Raw genomic sequence first — 18,451 nt, forward strand, 5'->3', positions numbered from 1 at the left:
AGTTTTTATCATGTGTAGTCCTAAAATCAGACAAAGTACTTATTGTAGGTGATTTTAATATCCATGTGGACGTTGACAGCAATAGCCTTAGTACTGCTTTCAACTCACTACTAGATTCAATTGGTTTCAGTCAGAGTGTGCACGAGGCCACGCACTGTTTTAACCACACCCTTGACCTTGTGCTGGCATATGGCATCAAAATTGAAGACGTAACAGTATTCCCGCAAAATCCTTTATTATCAGACCACTTCTTAATAACTTTCGAATTCTTACTACCCGACTATACGAAATTAGATAGAAGCTTCTACACTAGAAGCCTATCTGACAGTGCTATAGCTAAATTTAAGGAAGATATTCCAACAGCACTAAACTCATTACCGTGCCGTAATATAACAGAGGATCTTTATGTAAACTTTAGTCCCTCTCAAATTGATAATTTCGTAGACGGTGCTACGGCCTGCCTACGGACTACTTTAGACTCTGTTGCTCCCCTTAAAAAGAAGACGATGAAGCAAAGGAAACTAGCACCTTGGTATAACTCCCAAACTCGTAAATTAAAGCAAATCTCGCGCAAACTTGAAAGTAAATGGCGTTCCACCAAACCGGAAGAATCTCGTTTAGACTGGCAAGACAGTCTGAAAACCTATAGGAAGACCCTAAGAAAGGCCAGATCAGACTATTATTCATCACTAATAGAAGAAAATAAGAACAACCCAAGGTTTCTTTTCAGCACTGTAGCCAGGCTGACAGATAGCCACAGCTCTATTGAGCCATCTATTCCTATAGCTCTGAGCAGTGATGACTTCATGAGTTTCTTTAACGATAAAATTATAACAATTAGAGATACTATTCATCACCTCTTGCCCCCAACCTCTAATGGGTCACCTTTAACTGACAGACTGCTAGAAAGAACGACTAGACCTGACATATACTTAGATTGCTTTTATCCTATAAACCCTCAACAATTAATGCTAAAGGTCTCTTCAGCAAAGCCATCTACCTGTCTCTTAGACCCCATCCCAACGAGGCTACTTAAAGAAGCGTTACCCGTGGTTAACACTTCATTGCTAGATATGATAAATATGTCTTTATTGACAGGTTATGTACCGCAGTCATTTAAAGTAGCTGTGATAAAACCTCTACTGAAAAAACCCACCCTCGACCCTGAGGTCTTAGCCAACTATAGACCTATATCTAACCTTCCCTTTCTCTTCAAGATCCTTGAGAAAGTAGTCGCTAATCAGTTATGTGATTTTCTACATAGCAATAGCTTATTTGAGGACTTTCAGTCAGGATTTAGAAAGCATCATAGCACAGAGACGGCACTGGTGAAAATTACTAACGACCTTCTAACTGCTTCAGACAAAGGACTTGTCTCCGTACTTGTCTTATTAGATCTTAGTGCTGCATTCGATACTATCGACCATACCATCCTGTTACAGAGACTGGAACATTTAGTTGGCATTAAAGGAATCGCACTAAACTGGTTTAAGTCCTACTTCTCTGATCGATCGCAATTTGTTAATGTTAACAATAAACCCTCCAATTACGCTAAAATTAACCATGGCGTTCCTCAAGGCTCAGTGCTTGGACCAATTCTATTCTCCTTATATATGCTTCCTCTAGGCAATATTATTAGGAAACACTCAATTAACTTTCACTGTTATGCGGATGACACCCAATTATATCTGTCAATCAAGCCAGACGAAACCAGCCTGCTAGCTATACTTCATGCTTGCATTAAAGATATAAAATCATGGATGGCCTACAATTTCCTGATGTTAAACTCAAACAAAACCGAAGTTATTGTGCTGGGCCCGAAACATCTACGAACCTCATTATCCGAAGATATAATTACTCTGGATGGCATTGCCCTGGCCTCCAGTACTACTGTCAGAAATCTAGGAGTTATTTTTGATCAGGATCTATCCTTTAACGCCCATCTAAAACAAACCTCTAGAACAGCCTTCGTAACATTGCAAAAATTAGGAACATCCTATCTCAAAACGATGCTGAAAAACTAGTCCATGCATTCGTTACTTCCAGGCTGGACTATTGTAATTCCTTATTATCAGGATGCTCAAATAAGTCCTTTAGGACTCTCCAGCTGATCCAGAATGCTGCAGCGCGTGTTCTGACAAGAACTAAGAAAAGAGATCATATTTCTCCTGTATTAGCTTTTAGGTTTTTCCTCGCCACTGTTGCAATAGCCACTGCTAATGCTTGCTCTTGGGGGAACTATTGGAATTGTTGGGGCTTTGTAAATTATAGAGTGTGGTCTAGACCTACTCTATCTGTAAAGTGTCTCGAGATAACTCTTGTTATGATTTGATACTATAAATAAAATTGAAATTGAAATTGAAATTGAATTGAATTGAAATTGAATTGAAGTCTGTTGACAGTGAGTTTGCAAACAAGGGACTGGTGACTGTAATGGGAATGAAGGATTGTTGAGGCAAAATAATGTTATGGTGCTACACTCTGGTTTTCTGGGCTGAAACGTAGATGATTATTCATGATGTCCGATTGTATATTAATTGGTATTAAAATTGTCAAAGAAATTATGATAGCATTTGAGAGCCACAGTTCGAGTGATCTGGATTGTATATCCACCACTGTCTGCCTTCCACTCTTTTTCACCCTTTGAATTATTCCAATGAGTTGTCACTGTTGAAAAATGTTTAAACACACATTACAGTCTGTTTATTAAACCACTTATCATCCAATGAAACTAATACTATATATATATATATATATATATATATATATATATTTTTTTTTTTTTTTTCTTTTTTTTACAAATGCACCATTCCATCATTTTATGCATGTTTCCTCCCAAAACTCAGCCTGGTATATCTGGTATCTATGGAAACTAGGATCTCCACTAGAATTAAAAAATAAAGTCTGGTAAGTTTGAACAATGGTTTGGCTGCACAGCATATGTTCGTACTGACTGTCCCACCAGCAGGAGGAAAGCTGTATTGAAGAGGTTCAAGCATTCAGCAATCACTGCAGTACCTCAGTGGCATATTTTTATGTATGTTTTTTTTTTATAAACAAGTTGTCCACCAGTTGGCATGATTTAAGCCAGAATCAGTACACAAAACTGATCTTGTTTGCGTGTTCAAGTCAGATGTCTCTGCAATGGATTAACTGGTAAACTCTAAGGTAGACATGTCAGGGGTGTATTTAATGAAACGTAAATAGACAAACAAGATTAATTAATTGTGAATCATGGATTGCTATTTTGTCATGTGCGCATGCTCCCAATAGTAAATACTGCAACTGATCAGCTGTTAAATCGATGTTTCTCTAACTTATAACTTAGAAGGTAATCACTTTAGAGTCCCAGCTGATTACTGTGACATTAAGCTGGAGTCAACTCCACTGCTTTAAAGTTGCTAGCAGACACTTTCATGCTCCAGAACACAAAGAAACAATATCCAAGTATACGTGTTGATAATGAAGCAGCAGCAGGGCTTTTGTTTCCAGTCAACAAAAAGCATCACAACCTTTTATTGTCATCATATGATTGTCAAAAGTAGTTCACAGCAGCTCTAAAAGGGACATGTTAAAAAGCTTCCCAGTAAAGGCCTTGAAGAAATACTGCACCTCCACAAGAGGAATCTTACTGTACAATGTTTCCAGCCCACTTTTCACTGACTGGGCTGATGCACTGAATATGTCCGATTTTACAGTTGGTCCATAACGGTCATCTGACACCAGAATAATGGAGGTTCCTCCCAGAACACAAACACTTCTTTTTTTTTCTTTTTTTTTTTTACTGATATCATTAATTTAGTTGTTCAATTCTTTTTCTTAAAGTTTGAAGGTATATTGTAGAGATGCACCGATCGGATATATATATCTGACTCAAATAGCTGGATCGGGTATCGTGACAATGGGGCTGATTAATTAAATTCTATTCTATGTTTATATACTATATACATTATATGCTGGAATTTTTGACCAATTTGTGGCTGCATTTAAAAGGTTTACACTTGAAATGTACTTCCTGTTGAAAATGTTTTACCAACGGTTGCTGGTGCAATACTTATTATGGTAATAATAAATCAGTTAATTTATATCTATGTATTTATTTGTTACATTTTGTTTTACAAAGTTAGGAAAGCAATGTTTAAGTCAAGCCTGATGTTGACTTACACATGAAAGAAGTATTCCACTTCCACACAGTGAGGCATATAGCTTATTAATTTAACACTGGAATAGGATCAGTTCTCTCTATCGGCCTATACCCAAAGCCCAGGTATCAGTATTGGGACTGAAAAAGTTGGATTGGTGTTCCCTATAGCCTTTTTGACCACTGAGCAGGCCTGATGGGTTGCATTTCCTTTATATGACTGAAGAACAGTTTCTTTTGTATGAACCATGAGTTATAATGTCATACAAATAGTGTATACTATACAAATAGTGTAACTGCAACGTTTCAGAGTCATTTCAGCTCTGACAAGAACTTTTATGAAATCCCTGATTGTTTTTGGTTTATTTTTAAATTATGAATTTTAAAGAGAATTAACATCAGCATACTGAATACAAGATACATTTCATAGTGTCTCACTCATAATGTACATTATTGAAGTATTTCCGAAAAATTATGTTTTTTTCTAAAGTAAGTATAGAGCAAGTAAACAGAGAGTAAGTAAGTAGGTTTTGTTAGCATTTTCCAGCTGCTTCGCACAAAACAACAAGCGGATGTTATTGTTTTGTTATTGTAAACCTTGTTTTCTTCCAAATCAACCTAAATATTGTAATGAGGCATAAGCAGACGTATTACATAGTTTCCTGCCTAGAAGTAAGTATCGTTCCACCTAAAATTGATTTAAAACAGGATATATATATATATAAATATATATATATATATATATATATATATATATATATATATATATATATATATATATATATATATTTATTAAGGTCTTAATATTTAAAAATAGATATATTTTTTTTATTATTTTCTTTAATTATTTAAAAAAACAAATTTGAATATTGCAAAATTAAATTCCTGTATCTGGCTCCTACCTTATTTCCTTGTTCACTAGAGTGAATAAAACATTCTCAAATAAATGCATTTATCCCTGTACCAGGATGTCTGATGAGAGACTGAACCAAGACAAATCACATGTAGGAAAGTCTCAGAAACTAAAATATTTTGGCGAGATTTAAAATAATCGTACTTAGTAGTGTCATTTACAGTTTTGATTAATTAAATATACATTGTGGTTTTGTTTGGATATAATGTTCTATATTAAATTAATAGGTTCAACATCAACATGAAGATAGTCCAGATAGCTCCACATAATGGAGGGCTGGGTGTGCTTAGTGAAAACTTTCAGTGAGTCTTTTGTCTTTAAAACAATAAATTAATGAAAGAAAGTCTTGTCCAGGCTCCATTAGCCTGACCCCCTCCTGTGGGGGTGAATGGAAATGACATTAAAAAACAATTACTTGAGCAAAAAACTGCTGCCAATCACTCTTAGGGGAAGGATTCCAATTAATAACCCTCTTCTAATCCCCTCGTTTCGACTCCTACGCCCCCTTAGCTTTGTCCACCTCTCCCTCTCTGAGCTGGAGTGCATGGCGTCTGAATTCAGTTGTTGAGCGCTCTTTGCACTGGGTGGCTTTATTCAGTCACACTTTATTGGAGTGTTTCTGTCAGGACTGTTTGCTACACAGAGAAATTATTCAGAGAGATGCAAGGTAAGCAAAGAGTGACTGCAAACGGTGCACATTAAGGATCTTGGAAGAGTGAAGTTGGAGGCTGCCAAGAGGAACAGGTGGAGCACTGGCATCAGCAACTTTAACAGTTCAACGTAATTACTTCCAAAAGGTAAGCTCTATCACTGTCTTGTTTTATGGCTGTCATACTATTTATTGACATCGAACTTCAACTGTGATACTCGCCATGCAACTGTGGATGTGTGGGTCCAAAAAGATAGTGGTGTGCTCAGTAGGTAAATCTCAGGATGCACTGAACAAACACGCTGTTGAAACTAAAGGCTTTTAATCAAAACTCCACTCCTGCTCCTCCATGTGTGAGCACCTGAAATCTGCTCCTTTTCTCATGTCTGTAGATGTTTTGATGTAATTCTATTGTGTAGCAGAACACATATAGATACAAGAATGCAGAACCACTATTGTACACAATACTTTAAGTCAATTCACTTTACTTAACTTAAGTGTATATTATTAACACTGGATGTCCTAGATTTGGCCATCTTTTTTGCAGACATATCTTTTCCAACACATACTGTAAACCTTAATTGTTCTTCAGCCACATGCATTACTTTTTCAAACATTATATAATCTGTGAATTAATTGCTGCATAAAAACAGTCCATAATAACTGCATACATACTTGTAATTCCTAGAAATGATTTGTTGCTCCTCCAAGATTTGGATTCTTGATACAGTTAAAATCTCTAACAAACATTTGACATATTGACACCAATAAGACACATTTTTGTTCTAAGGTCACAGTAAAGTATTGGTATAAGTAGAATATTAAGATATGTGCCACTGGTATGTCTAATAAAGTCTTTTTTGCATTCCAATAGAGAGACTTGCATTTACGGTTTTTATGAGAAATGTCATTGTTTTATATAAAAGGTGGAAATTGAATGTAAATGAAAATGTTTGCAGAGGATAAGTGGGTTAAGATGGATAGACAGAGAGTTTAATCTAAGATAACCAGGTGATCTCTGCCCCTCTACTGTACCTTAAGTCCTTCACTTAAACCCCTTTCCTCTGATTGCAGGGCCCAGACGCTCGAATGCATTTATCACTGGATACCATGAGCATGGTGGACGACAGCTGCCTCTCACCCAGCCACTTCCACGAAATGGGGAAGGGTGGGGGCGTCACTGTGGGGGGCTGCGTCCACAGCATCGATGTCATTCTGGGTTTCAGTAAAGACCAGGACCCCATGCTCAGCCCTGCTGGGGCCCCACGGCCCCATAAAGTGGACATAGATGGTCTGGTAGAGCCTGGGAGGCAGCAGGAGCTCTCATCACACCCGACCTACAGCGGCCACCTTTCCTCCCTTAGAAACGGCAGCACAGAGCAGCAGCAGCAGTACCATGGTGAGTCAAGCTGCTGACCTGCCAAAGTTTTCTACAGTAGTATCACCTTTAAGAGCACTTCACATCACCTTTAGGTTGGGTTCCTTCAGGTTGTGTTACTTCAGTGCAGATCTTGCTTCAGAGTTTGTCATTGAGGATAAAGTTTATGAACATCCGATCTATTGCCTCAAAACAAAAAGAGATGGTCAAACATATTGATTAAACAGCAGCACCTCTGGTCTAGGAAGGCTGGACATGTATGAGCTCTGGATTTAGTGTTTCAGAGATGTGAACTGGATTAGATATATAATTGATTTTGCTGCACTGAAGTTAGGATATTGACGCCTGTGAGCAAAAGTTTTCTGGCCACCAAAACATGGTTCAAACGTATTCAAGAGCCAGCTTGAAAACATCCACAAAACATTTATTATTAAATATAATATAATGTTTGCATGTTGACAAATCTGCACTGTAGGCCTACAGTTTAAAAACTGCAATGGCAATGGAAAATAATTATTTACAAAAAAATGGAACATCATTTTGGGATAATAGCCTATGTTTGACACACAGAGGCAACTGCCAATAAGAAATCTGACCTATTTAAATGAGGGTTAGGTACCATTGGATCTTATGTGTTGGCGCAGCATTCTTTTGCAGTTGCATCCATTTAAAACCATATCATGCAGATTCAGAATCACTGTGTTACACGCTGTTGCCATGTGGAGCCTGTTGCATTAACTGTGTGGGCTGAGATTGAGAGATAAATCACAGGACAAGATGGTGTAGGGGGTTTATGTCCCCAAGCCAAATCCAATCCCCTTGTGGAATTCCCCTAATCTTCTCTTCTGTGCAGATTAGATTGTACAGTAGTTCATTCCGTGTTATTTTTATCGTTCTGCCTCAGAATAAAATTCATCCTATTTAATCTGAAGCTATTTTCACATGCAGGATCTGGCAGGTGGTTGATTTTGTGGCACAATTATTTTTTTTTCCATGGAGATGAAGTGATTCAAATTCTGTGGACACTCTCGTTTTTCTTGATTAACGTACATCAGCACCAATGACATCACTCTTTTGTATGTAACTGTCCTGTGAAGTCAGCCCAGTTCCCCCTGAATGAGCAACTTTTCTGTGTTTGGTGTCAGTCGGCCCCCTCCTCTCTGGGCTGAGATGTTCTGCTGGCTGATAAACAGTGGGCAGCCTTCAGACCAGTGGCTGTGATGGGCTGACAGGCCAAGAGCTGGTCATTGAACCAGACCTGACCTCTGCCTTTGTCAGAGCCTGGCCTTTGTCATAGCTGCTTAATGAGAGGTGGATAAATGAACCCCTAAAAATCCTACTTTGCCTCTACTCCCGTTTGCCAGTTGAAAGACCACAATGAACCCCCCCCCCCCATCTCCATCAACACATCTCAGACACAGAAACATGCTGACATTTGTAAACTGCCAGCAGTTTTACTGAAGCAGTGACAGGTGGATGGTAAAGTTTAGGAAAACTTAATATGTTTTGAATAATGATGCTGAGAAAACCCTAAAATACAAACTACTATAATCAGGAAAAGTAACATTCAAAACGATGGATAAGAGTAAATTTGACATTTAAAAAAAACTGTAAATTTGACAACAGCTATAATCAACATTTTTACACTAACAATGTATGAAATGGAAATGTGAAAGGTGTGGCTCATATCGATCAACCTACAAAGAATTATAATCCGAATCTCCAGCTCCCCTCTGCTTTATGGAGCTTTACAGCGAGTTTCTGCTCTTAACGGTCCGGTCCGTAAATGTAATGCTTTGGTTCACTCTCATTGTTGTTTTCGGCCGCAACAGGCAGCTGTTTTCAGTGAAAAAGCTTTAATAACCTAGAGTACCATCCTCAGCACCAAACAGCAGACAGACACTAGTCTGTGTAATCAAACTAGTAATCAGTTAGCTGGTGAACATAGTGGAGACTTTCTTTAGTAGCTAAAAAGCAAGATATTTCCCTCAGGAGTTGGTGGAGACCAAAAACAGAGCTAAAAGAGGGTGATTATAGGACTTGCATTCAGCAGGTGGACACAAAAACGACTCCAAATAAATAATAATGTTGCTCCCTATCTCCTGGTTCACCATATCAACTTAAAAGGTGCTGATGTGTCAGTCTTGTGTTCACAACTTGTTCACTGTCCCCAAGTGGCCAAAACAACTAGCCTTTTCTGAGCAGGTGAGCAAACTGACAACACTGAAGAAGACAGTAAGATTTGATTGAATACTCTGGAGAAAGAAAACTAGTACATGGACCATGATGTTTTTTTTGTCTAACTATATACTGTAGAAGGGATCAAATAATGAATTAATAATATTAATAATAATTAATATTCTTACTGAGATGCAAAATTTGCACTTCTGCTGCAAAATTGCATTGCAAATACTTCAACCAGTAAAGTAATTAAAGTCAATTTAATCTACTTTCTGTAATTTACAACGTATCCAACACAACCTAAACGATGATACCTGATTTAGGTTGATAGTTCACACGAGCAAATTATCTGATTGCCAGATCATCAACTTTGTCTAATTCAATTACTTGCTAGTTAGACGGATATAGTCTTCTCTTGACAGGGACTTCATTCTTCTTTCTGAAATGTGATCTGTATTTCTCTGGTGTTAAAAGTGATAAACAAAAAATATTATAGAAGATTAGGAACTAAGGGGAGGAAGAACAGTTGAGAGGAAGACTAAGAGAAATGATTTGTCTTGATTATGAGGGGAGACAGTTTCAGTTAAAACCTTGTAGTGTCAGTAAACAGCTTGTCAGTGGCATTTTTCATAATTAATGTTTTTTTTGTGGCTACTGCTTTAATCACAATCATCTATACTGTGGGAATTAACTAACGTGGTGGTTTTGCATTACACTGTCAATAATAAATAATGTTATATATTGTATGTGATACTGTGAAAACAACACAGTTCAGTCCATAAAAAGAAATGGAACACTTTTTGTTGTTGCCAACATCTTTTTGAGAACAGTTTACCTTTGGAGAAGATCAACACTGGAAACAACATTTTTAAATCCGATTAGGAATGTTTCGAGCTTCATTGAAGTTCAGGAGATTGCTTGGTTCACTGACCTACAGTAGCCTATTGTTGCAAGTGTCAAACTAATGTCTGCTCTACCGGAAAGTGGGCACTATATTCTTCATTTCAGCTAACCACCCTGCTTTTGTTTTTGTTCTGAATGTTAGGTCATATTTGTAATATATTGTTGTTATAATCACAAATTCTAAACTTATATATAAAGAAAATATACACTTCTGATTCATTTTTCTTGTGTGCTTAACAGATACCAGCTTATTCACAAACAAATGTGATGAGGAGCTGAGTGAGCTGAGGACGAGTGTCGAGAGTGATGAAGGCAAGTCTCCAGAGCCATGCAAGGATGAACAGCCCAAGAAGAAGCACAGGCGCAACCGCACCACCTTTACCACCTACCAGCTGCACGAGCTGGAGCGTGCCTTTGAGAAGTCCCACTACCCGGACGTGTACAGCCGTGAGGAGCTTGCCATGAAGGTGAACCTCCCGGAGGTCCGAGTTCAGGTAGGAGGAACCACAATGTCTGTTTACATAAATAAGCATTTAGGTTTGCTTTTCTATTTTTTTCTTACATGTTGGGCCACTCCTTAATATATTACAGCAGTAGAATAATCAGACAGCCATATCACAAGCTGAACTTAAGAGTTCAATTGGTGTGTTTCCAAATGCTGAGGTGGTCTAAGGACAGCACAAACACGGCAAGCTTTTGGCCTCTGGCTTGGCAGTATTCAGGTGAGGAGATTGTACTACAGAGTAACGCAAGCAGGGGTTTCCAAGTGTTGGAACAGTTGCACAGTGTCAATGTCATATAGATTTGTGAGGACAAGAAGGTGCAGCCTTTACACTGGATGGCTTTTTTAGAGGATCAAAAGGGCTCAAGACCAAATGACACCTTAAAGGTTGGCAAGAAGCTGGTGGGTTCAGCAGTGGGAGGTTGAAGTTAACTGCAAGTTAATGGCTGCGCACTATTTTCAGGAGCTTTTAGTCGCATCTCATTGCCTTCATCAGTGGTTAAAGTTTGCTCAGTTGTTGCAGAGATGATTTTAGTTGTTAACATGTGAACTAAATATAGAATTTCTGTCATGGAGAACAGGTGGTTAGAACATTTCCAGAGAGTGGACTGATAACGAAATAATAAATAATGAACATTTAAGCTCATCTTCTCAAGAAATGTTTGTTCGATGCTGCAGATTTATGATGACATACAAACCAGAGGTAGAGGGTAAGAATGTGTAGGCCTTGTAGGTAACTACAACTTGTGGCTATATATATTTTGATTTAAATAACTTTAGTCTGAGTGTTTCTGTGAGTGTGGAATTTGAAAAACATGTTTATTTTTCAAAATATTTTCGAATTACATTTCGAATTAATGATTGGGAAAAAAGAGTAACACTTGTTTTTGTCCTCTAGGTCTGGTTCCAGAATCGCAGAGCTAAGTGGCGTCGGCAGGAAAAAATGGATGCTAGCACTATGAAGCTTCACGACTCGCCCATGCTTTCCTTTAACCGCCCAGCACCAGTTCACACCAGCATGGGTCCGATGACCAACTCCCTCCCCTTGGACCCCTGGCTGTCCTCTCCCCTGTCCAGCGCCACACCGGTCCACAGCATCCCAGGCTTCATGGGTCCAGCTCAAGGCCTCCAGCCCAGCTACCCCAGCCACAGCTTCCTCAACTCCACTCCTCACCCTCATCCTCACTCTCATCCTCATCCGTCCATGGGCCAGGGGATGCAGAGTATGGCGCCTCCTCCATACCAGTGCACAGCACCGTACCCTAATAAATATCCTCTGGAGGACGTGGACCAGCGCAGCTCCAGTATCGCTGCTCTGAGAATGAAAGCCAAGGAACACATCCAGTCAATGGACAAGACCTGGCATCCTATGTGACTAACAAACCTGGCAGTCCATGTGAATGACATTGGGAAAGGGAGATTTTGAAATTGTTTCTTGGGGTTCAGGGTCAACAGACATTAAGTAAAATGTTGGAAAATATGGCAGTGACTTGTCTGATACCCACAGAGCAAAGGAATTGGATTTTGAACTGTGAAAACTGAGGATTCTTCTTTTTTTCCTCATCTCAAGGACATTAAGCAGACAAGTGAACTCTACAGTATTGTTAAATTGTTCATTTTAAACCACCAATTACCAGACATCTGTTCCCTCCCATGTAAAAGTGTTTAGCGTTGCCTTGGGTGCTGTAAAAGCAAATCTTCTCAGTCTTCTTGGTGACCATTGCACCCTGGAAGCAAGGACATTTCTTTCCTTATAACAAACTATAGTATCTTTACAGGCATGCTTCCCTTTGGATGAATGCATAGTTCCATCAATATTCATGAACAGCTTGTCTAGTGATATAGGCAGGTTTTCAGGGGTCACATATATACTTTGAACATATATGTCCCTTGTGAAAGCTTGTGTCAGAGGACAGCTGCCTGAAAAGGGAATTAAGCTAACACGAAAATCTTTATTATTGTTCTTATCACTTTTCTGTTATTTCTGTTAACCATCAAAAATCGAATTGGACAAAACATCCTACATTCAGCTGGCCATTTTTCCACCAAGTTTGTGTTTTAACTAATTAATCCAATTGTTCATCCATTTTCATGGGTCAGCTAATCAGAGTCACAGAGTACTTTGTGGATGAAAGTCCAGTCTCAGTTTAATGTGAGAGCAGCTTTTAAAAATCACGGCAGTGTATCTGACTGCGACTGTTAAATGCACGTTTCACTAATCTGTTGATTTATAAAAAATACGTGTTACTGCCTTTCAGCTAAACTCCAAATTAAAGCATGGTTTATGTTGCTACTTACTGGCTGCCCAGTTTATATATATATTGAGCCTGTAGCCTAGATAACCTGTTATGACTGGAGGAAGATGACAGCAGAGGACCAGTGAGGCCTACTGTTGTGGTTTTCAACATACAGGGAGAGGAGAATCTCTTAATTATGCTGATAGACTAGATCATTGTTTGGTGGGAAAGTGTACTAGAGTCAGAGATGTGATGGCACCTTTGAAGTGGTCCACGGCTGAAAATATACCAAAAATAATTCTGCACAGTTATAATCGTTTTTTTCTGATTTGTGCTGAGATGCTTTAAAGAAGGAAGGAAGGAAGTTTAAAAGAAAGAAAAGGTAGGGAGCGGAGTAACCCTCTTTTTGCTTGAGTGGCTGTTGGAGGAGAAGACCTGTTGGCAGCTCAGTGTTGGGTGGCTGCGTGTACGTGCAGGGCAGCAGAAAGGGCCCTGTGTGATGCGTCACCCCACATAGTTAAGTCTTTGTTCGGCACAATTGATCCAAGTGTATCCTCTTTGTCTAAAATTGAAGGGGTGGTTAGGGGGGACTGTCTCAGGCTGCACTAAATAGGCCCTTGTAACCATTTTGTCATGGAAGTTTTTTTGTTTATTTTTCCCAATCAAAGGAGGAGAAACATGGATTGTAGCTGCTATGGTCACTAGTGACACAATATTGGTCTCTTCCCATCTGTTACAGAGTCAAGCTCTAATTGTCTTAAAGATAGAGAGGAAATCTAACCACAATGTGTTTCATATGAGCAGTAGAGCTAAATAGATTTGTATTTGGTATTGAGACATCTACAGATAGCATCTCACATAACAAAAAGTTATATGGTAACTTTTTTGACTTTGTTATTTTGTTATGGAACAAGAGGGAGAAGAAAATCCTTTATCTTAAAGTGCAATTTCAGACTCCTTTTAATTTTTTATTTAAAAAGGAGACAATTGTTCCCCCTAACTACCTATTGTGTGGTTGTGATATTTCATTTTAATTTGGTGGGAAAGTGGTGCTGACAACATGTCATACATCCACACTGACTAGAGCAGCAATATCAACAACACTATTAGGTCATTTCTGTTTTTAAAACACATTGTTGTACTGCTCAGAGAGGGAAAAACAGTTATTCATCTGCTGCTCATCATTAGTTCCCATGCAATTTTTTATTGTTGTTGGTTAGTGATGTTTAGAATCCCTATTGGAAAATGCCAGGAAATCACAACATGGAGGAAATGAGGATTACCTTGCACATTAAAGGGGTGGTTCAGAATTTTGGACATAGGACCTCATTTCCAAGTTAGCCAGTGTGTTATTTATCAGTGGAGACAGTTTTCAACACTTTTCATCCAGTCCTTCCAGTTGCAGAGTTCGCTGGTGCTAGGCTAGCACAAGTCAACAGTATCTGCTAGCCTGCCATTAAAAGCAGTCTTACCCACTCCAGAGTACACCCGAGGCAAACAAATTATAACGCCAAGACTATCGATGTAAATGTCTGTTGATAAAATAATGTTAGAAATAAAACTACCCTTGCATCTCAATTACATTACATTTTAAGGGACTAGTTTCTCAGCAGCAACGGAATTTTACTTAGCTCCGGTTAGTAGTACTGCGCCATAAAGTAAACAGAGAAGTGCACTTCAGTCTGGAAACCTAGTAGCTGCTGGCTTGGACATCAAGATACCAGCGGAGACCCTACTCAATTGGCAAATGTGTAGTGATCATTTTAGACCAGAAGACTTTGAAAAACCCCGCAATCTAAAGGACCACAAGTCACTGACAACGAATGCGGTTCCATCCGTCTTTCTAGATGCACCAACAGCTACTGATGAACAGGTAATAACTTTCGGTAGGCTACTCTAGCTAATAAAGCTAGCCCCTTTCATAAGTTAGCCTAGCTGCTACTGATAGATTGAGACTGACAACGTTAATGGAATGTTACTGTTCAATGCATTGTGGAGAGTGACAACGTCAGCTAACGGTATCTTGGTAGATACCTGGCTGGGCTAACCGCTAACTTTAGGTAATTGCTGACAGAAACGTCATGTAAGCGCGGACAGTTTACATGCAAATTGCTAGCCCGTGTTGTAGTTGGAGCTCACAGCGGCAGGTAAATAAACTTGCGTGATTGTCATGTAAACCGGCTTTCTCAGTAGCCTAGGTAATATCACTCCGCCACTGCTGTAGCCTATGCTACCAACTACAGGGAACAAAGTATAACTATTGCAATGCGATGCAAGGATAGTTTTAATTCTTATTCTATCAACAGACATTTACATCAATAGTCTGACGTTATAATTTATTTGCCTCGGGTGTACTCTGGAGTGGGTAAGACTGCTTTTAATGGCAGGCTAGCAGATACTGTTGACTTGCACTAGCCTAGCACCAGCGAACTCTGCAACTGGAAGGACTGGATGAAAAGTGTTGAAAACTGTCTCCACTGATAAATAACACACTGGCTAACTTGGAAATGAGGTCCTATGTCCAAAATTCTGAACCACCCCTTTAAGAGCTTCTTTAGGATGCTACATACAGTAAATGTGATTTTGGACCAAGAACAAGCCAAAGGTTAGATAATGGACAAAAATGCACTAGAAGTTTGACAGTTTTAGTTCTTTTTTATGTTTTTAATTATGTTCAGGATATTTTCCTGTATGTTTTGTTTCTTATATGTCCTAGTTATATCTGTCCTAGGATACCATTGTTTTCTCTGTTGTTGATTTTGTCTGGATCGTTGATGTCCATAATCTGGAAAGAATGAAGATCTACTGCAAATAAATATAGTTTGATAGTATATGTATCCCCACTTTCTCACGGCAGTGCTTTCATGTTGAACTGTGCACTCATTCCCACACAGTCACTCTATTTTTTTTTTTTTTTACCCCAGTAAGTCTAAAGAGCAGTCCAAGATTACTACAGTATAATCGTTATCATCTGACATACATGGGCATAGACATTTTTCTTCCTTTTTCTCAAACACTTGTGCCCCGTCTCTGTCATATAAGAGCTCTTTCTCTCTTTTTTACCCCTCCCAATCCTTTCTGCTGTTCCATGGTTTGGTGGCAGGGTGCCAGCCTGTTAGGAAGATGAGACTCCAATCAATCAGGGCTTCCCAGGGGGGCCTCTGACCACAGGGCACGACTCTCTAATTGCCCCCAGGCAGGCAGGCAGGCAGGCAGGCAGGCCGGCAGGCTCAGCCGCTGCAACACATGTTCACAGAGGGACCGCTGCCGCCATGCTAGCTGGCCTCCTCAGCGTGTGAATCACTTTCTTGGACAGATGGAGGCCTGGAAGGACCTCACTATAAGGACCATATGTAAAGGCCAGTGGATCTAACAGAGAAATGTTTTTTTTACATCTCCTGAAGTGATTAGATACTGAATTACACACCAGTGGTTATGGATTACTATTACATTCAAGTCATAGCGCTAAGCATCTGATTTTCCAAAAAATAACTTTTTTAAAAAAGCATTTCCAGACTTTTCTAACCATCTGTGTTGCACAATAAAAAGGATGTATCAATGTCTTTCTAGTATTTAATATTTTCATACAAAAGAATGTGTTCATATTTTCTGTGTGGCACGGGCAGTGTCATAAGTCATTTCCAGCTATATGGATTAGGAAAAATTAGTTGCAATTTGGGAAACAGGTTAAAAAGAAAAATCTTGTGCAGCAGACAGAATATTTTTTCATCCATATGTTTTGAGAAGTCAGAACAGCAGTGCGTTTTGTTAAATAAATTCGAGGGTTTTCAAAGATTGCCAGGTATTTCTTTTTCAGAAAATAGGATGCTTGGCTCTGTGACTGAAATGCAATTGTAAAACGTGACTTAGAGGCACAAACTGGAGCAAAAGTAAATGCAGTTATGACTCGTGACAGAACTTGATCTGTAAAGAAAAACAAAAGAAAACTCATGTTTAAGCTCAAATTTCAGGGATCACACACATTGCATTTAACTCTGTATGAAGTGTAACAATTGCACATGTAAAACTAGATAGATTTGTTGCACTTTCACATGTACATTTTTGTTTATGAGATCACATCTCATGGTGCTCCAAAAGAGATGAACAAACATTATGCTGAATGGATGAAAAAGGTAAGAAAAAAATGCTTTGGACAAGAAAGGATGAAAGGAGAGACAGAGAAGGTGAGGAAGTCAGAGTGGGAGAGAGAAAAAAGAGAAACATTAAGAAAGAGATTAAGCAGGCGAAAAGTGTGGGAGAGAGAAAGAGGGAGAGACAGAGGGAGTAAGAGTGGGGAGGAAAACTGAGGGAGGGGTGGCTGCTCATCAGAGTTAATGATGTAGAAAATCCCCCAATTAGAGCGTTTTCCTGTGTTGCAGGATGAGTTCAGAGCAGGGTCCTCTGACAGCCCGAGGATTAGTACCCGGGCCGGGCCAGGCCGGGCCGAGCTGGGTCTGAACAGACACTAACTAACTGCTGGACAGCTTGGCACTGCTCAGCTGGGGCCGGGTCGGGGCTGTAGCCACAGTCAGGGGCCCGGGGTAGGCATGCGTTTAGTTGGAGTGAGTGTCTCAAAGAAATGCATGGGAAAAAGAGCAGCGGCAGATCAACATGGAAAAAAAATCTCAAATGTGTTCAAATGTAACCAAATGAAATTTTCGCTGATGTTTCTGTAAGTTGCTCTATATCTTACCTCTTACTAAGTCCCTGAATTTCTCAAGAAAATGTACCTGTTTTCTAAAATTATTGAACATTTTGCACATTTTTGCCTGTGTTCTGGAGTGCCAAAAGAAAAATGTGAGGACTACCATATGATGTTAACATTGACTCAACTCACTGCTCCTTGCTGATGCATTCATTTTCTAACAGCATTATATCCAAAACATATTCTCATCTAATCTGGACATCTGGATTGCACTAAAAACCAATCTGTCCACATGCTGCTTGATGTCAAACAATAAATAAATCCCAAGATGGCAAAAATCCTGAGTATTGTGGGTGTAAGACACAGGAACACAGCCTTTAATCCTCCTGATCTGGTACAGGACAATACATCTGAACATAAATCTGTCTATGTTTTTCTCTGTTATAATATATTCACCTGCAAGTAAAAGCAAACAAATACATAGAAGCAAAGATATTGGACTTGAGTCAGACTTATGTCAGAAAGAATACGGACTTGAGACTTGAGCATGGAGATTCATTCTTAACATTGTGGACACATTTTAATTTAATGTCTACTTACTTAGCAATTTTGCAAGCAGCTTTGACCGTGTACCATGGCCTTAGTCAGCAAATACTTGAGACTTGACTGCCTACAGATTTGACCTGATTTGACCCTTGCATAGCCTCACAGCTTGAATATTGAATTGAAACAACTGTATTAGCTATGAAAAAACACAACTAACACAGCTTTATTCAAATGCTGTGTCGTTGTAATGGTTAACATTCAGTGACTTGAGCAGCAGGAGGTCAATATTAAAAAAAGGTATCCTCCACTATGCAAAATCTCAAAGTAATTCAAATGTGAGCTAAACACACTTTTAG

General features: G+C 39.1%; 1 protein-coding gene across 3 annotated transcripts; it reads left to right on the forward strand.

Moving 5' to 3' along the window:
• Positions 1-5,551: 5,551 nt before the first annotated feature.
• On the forward strand, positions 5,552-14,194 carry rx1 (retinal homeobox gene 1). 3 transcript variants are annotated; one of them, XM_036007605.1, is made up of 5 exons: positions 5,552-5,848; positions 6,776-6,966; positions 7,006-7,102; positions 10,406-10,659; positions 11,566-14,194. In XM_036007605.1, exons 2-5 carry the CDS (start codon positions 6,793-6,795, stop codon positions 12,040-12,042), a joined length of 1,002 nt encoding a protein of 333 aa, XP_035863498.1. In that variant the 5' UTR covers positions 5,552-5,848; positions 6,776-6,792; the 3' UTR covers positions 12,043-14,194. The 3 variants fall into 3 exon arrangements, with proteins under 3 accessions (XP_035863498.1, XP_031163350.1, XP_035863497.1); XM_031307490.2 differs by having other exon boundaries at positions 5,553-5,851; positions 6,778-7,102; XM_036007604.1 differs by having other exon boundaries at positions 5,553-5,848; positions 6,776-7,102.
• Positions 14,195-18,451: the final 4,257 nt, after the last annotated feature.

This window comes from Sander lucioperca, chromosome 11 (assembly GCF_008315115.2).
Source record: "Sander lucioperca isolate FBNREF2018 chromosome 11, SLUC_FBN_1.2, whole genome shotgun sequence".
In the NCBI taxonomy this organism is placed as follows: Eukaryota; Metazoa; Chordata; class Actinopteri; order Perciformes; family Percidae; genus Sander; species Sander lucioperca.

Excerpts from the sequence above, each read along its gene's own strand:
- rx1 (XM_031307490.2), top strand. The coding sequence starts at position 6,793 with ATGCATTTATCACTGGATACCATGAGCATGGTGGACGACAGCTGCCTC. Across the intron at positions 7,103-10,405 it reads GCAGCAGCAGCAGTACCATG|ATACCAGCTTATTCACAAAC; the intron begins GTGAGTCAAGCT and ends TGTGCTTAACAG. Across the intron at positions 10,660-11,565 it reads TCCCGGAGGTCCGAGTTCAG|GTCTGGTTCCAGAATCGCAG; the intron begins GTAGGAGGAACC and ends TTTGTCCTCTAG.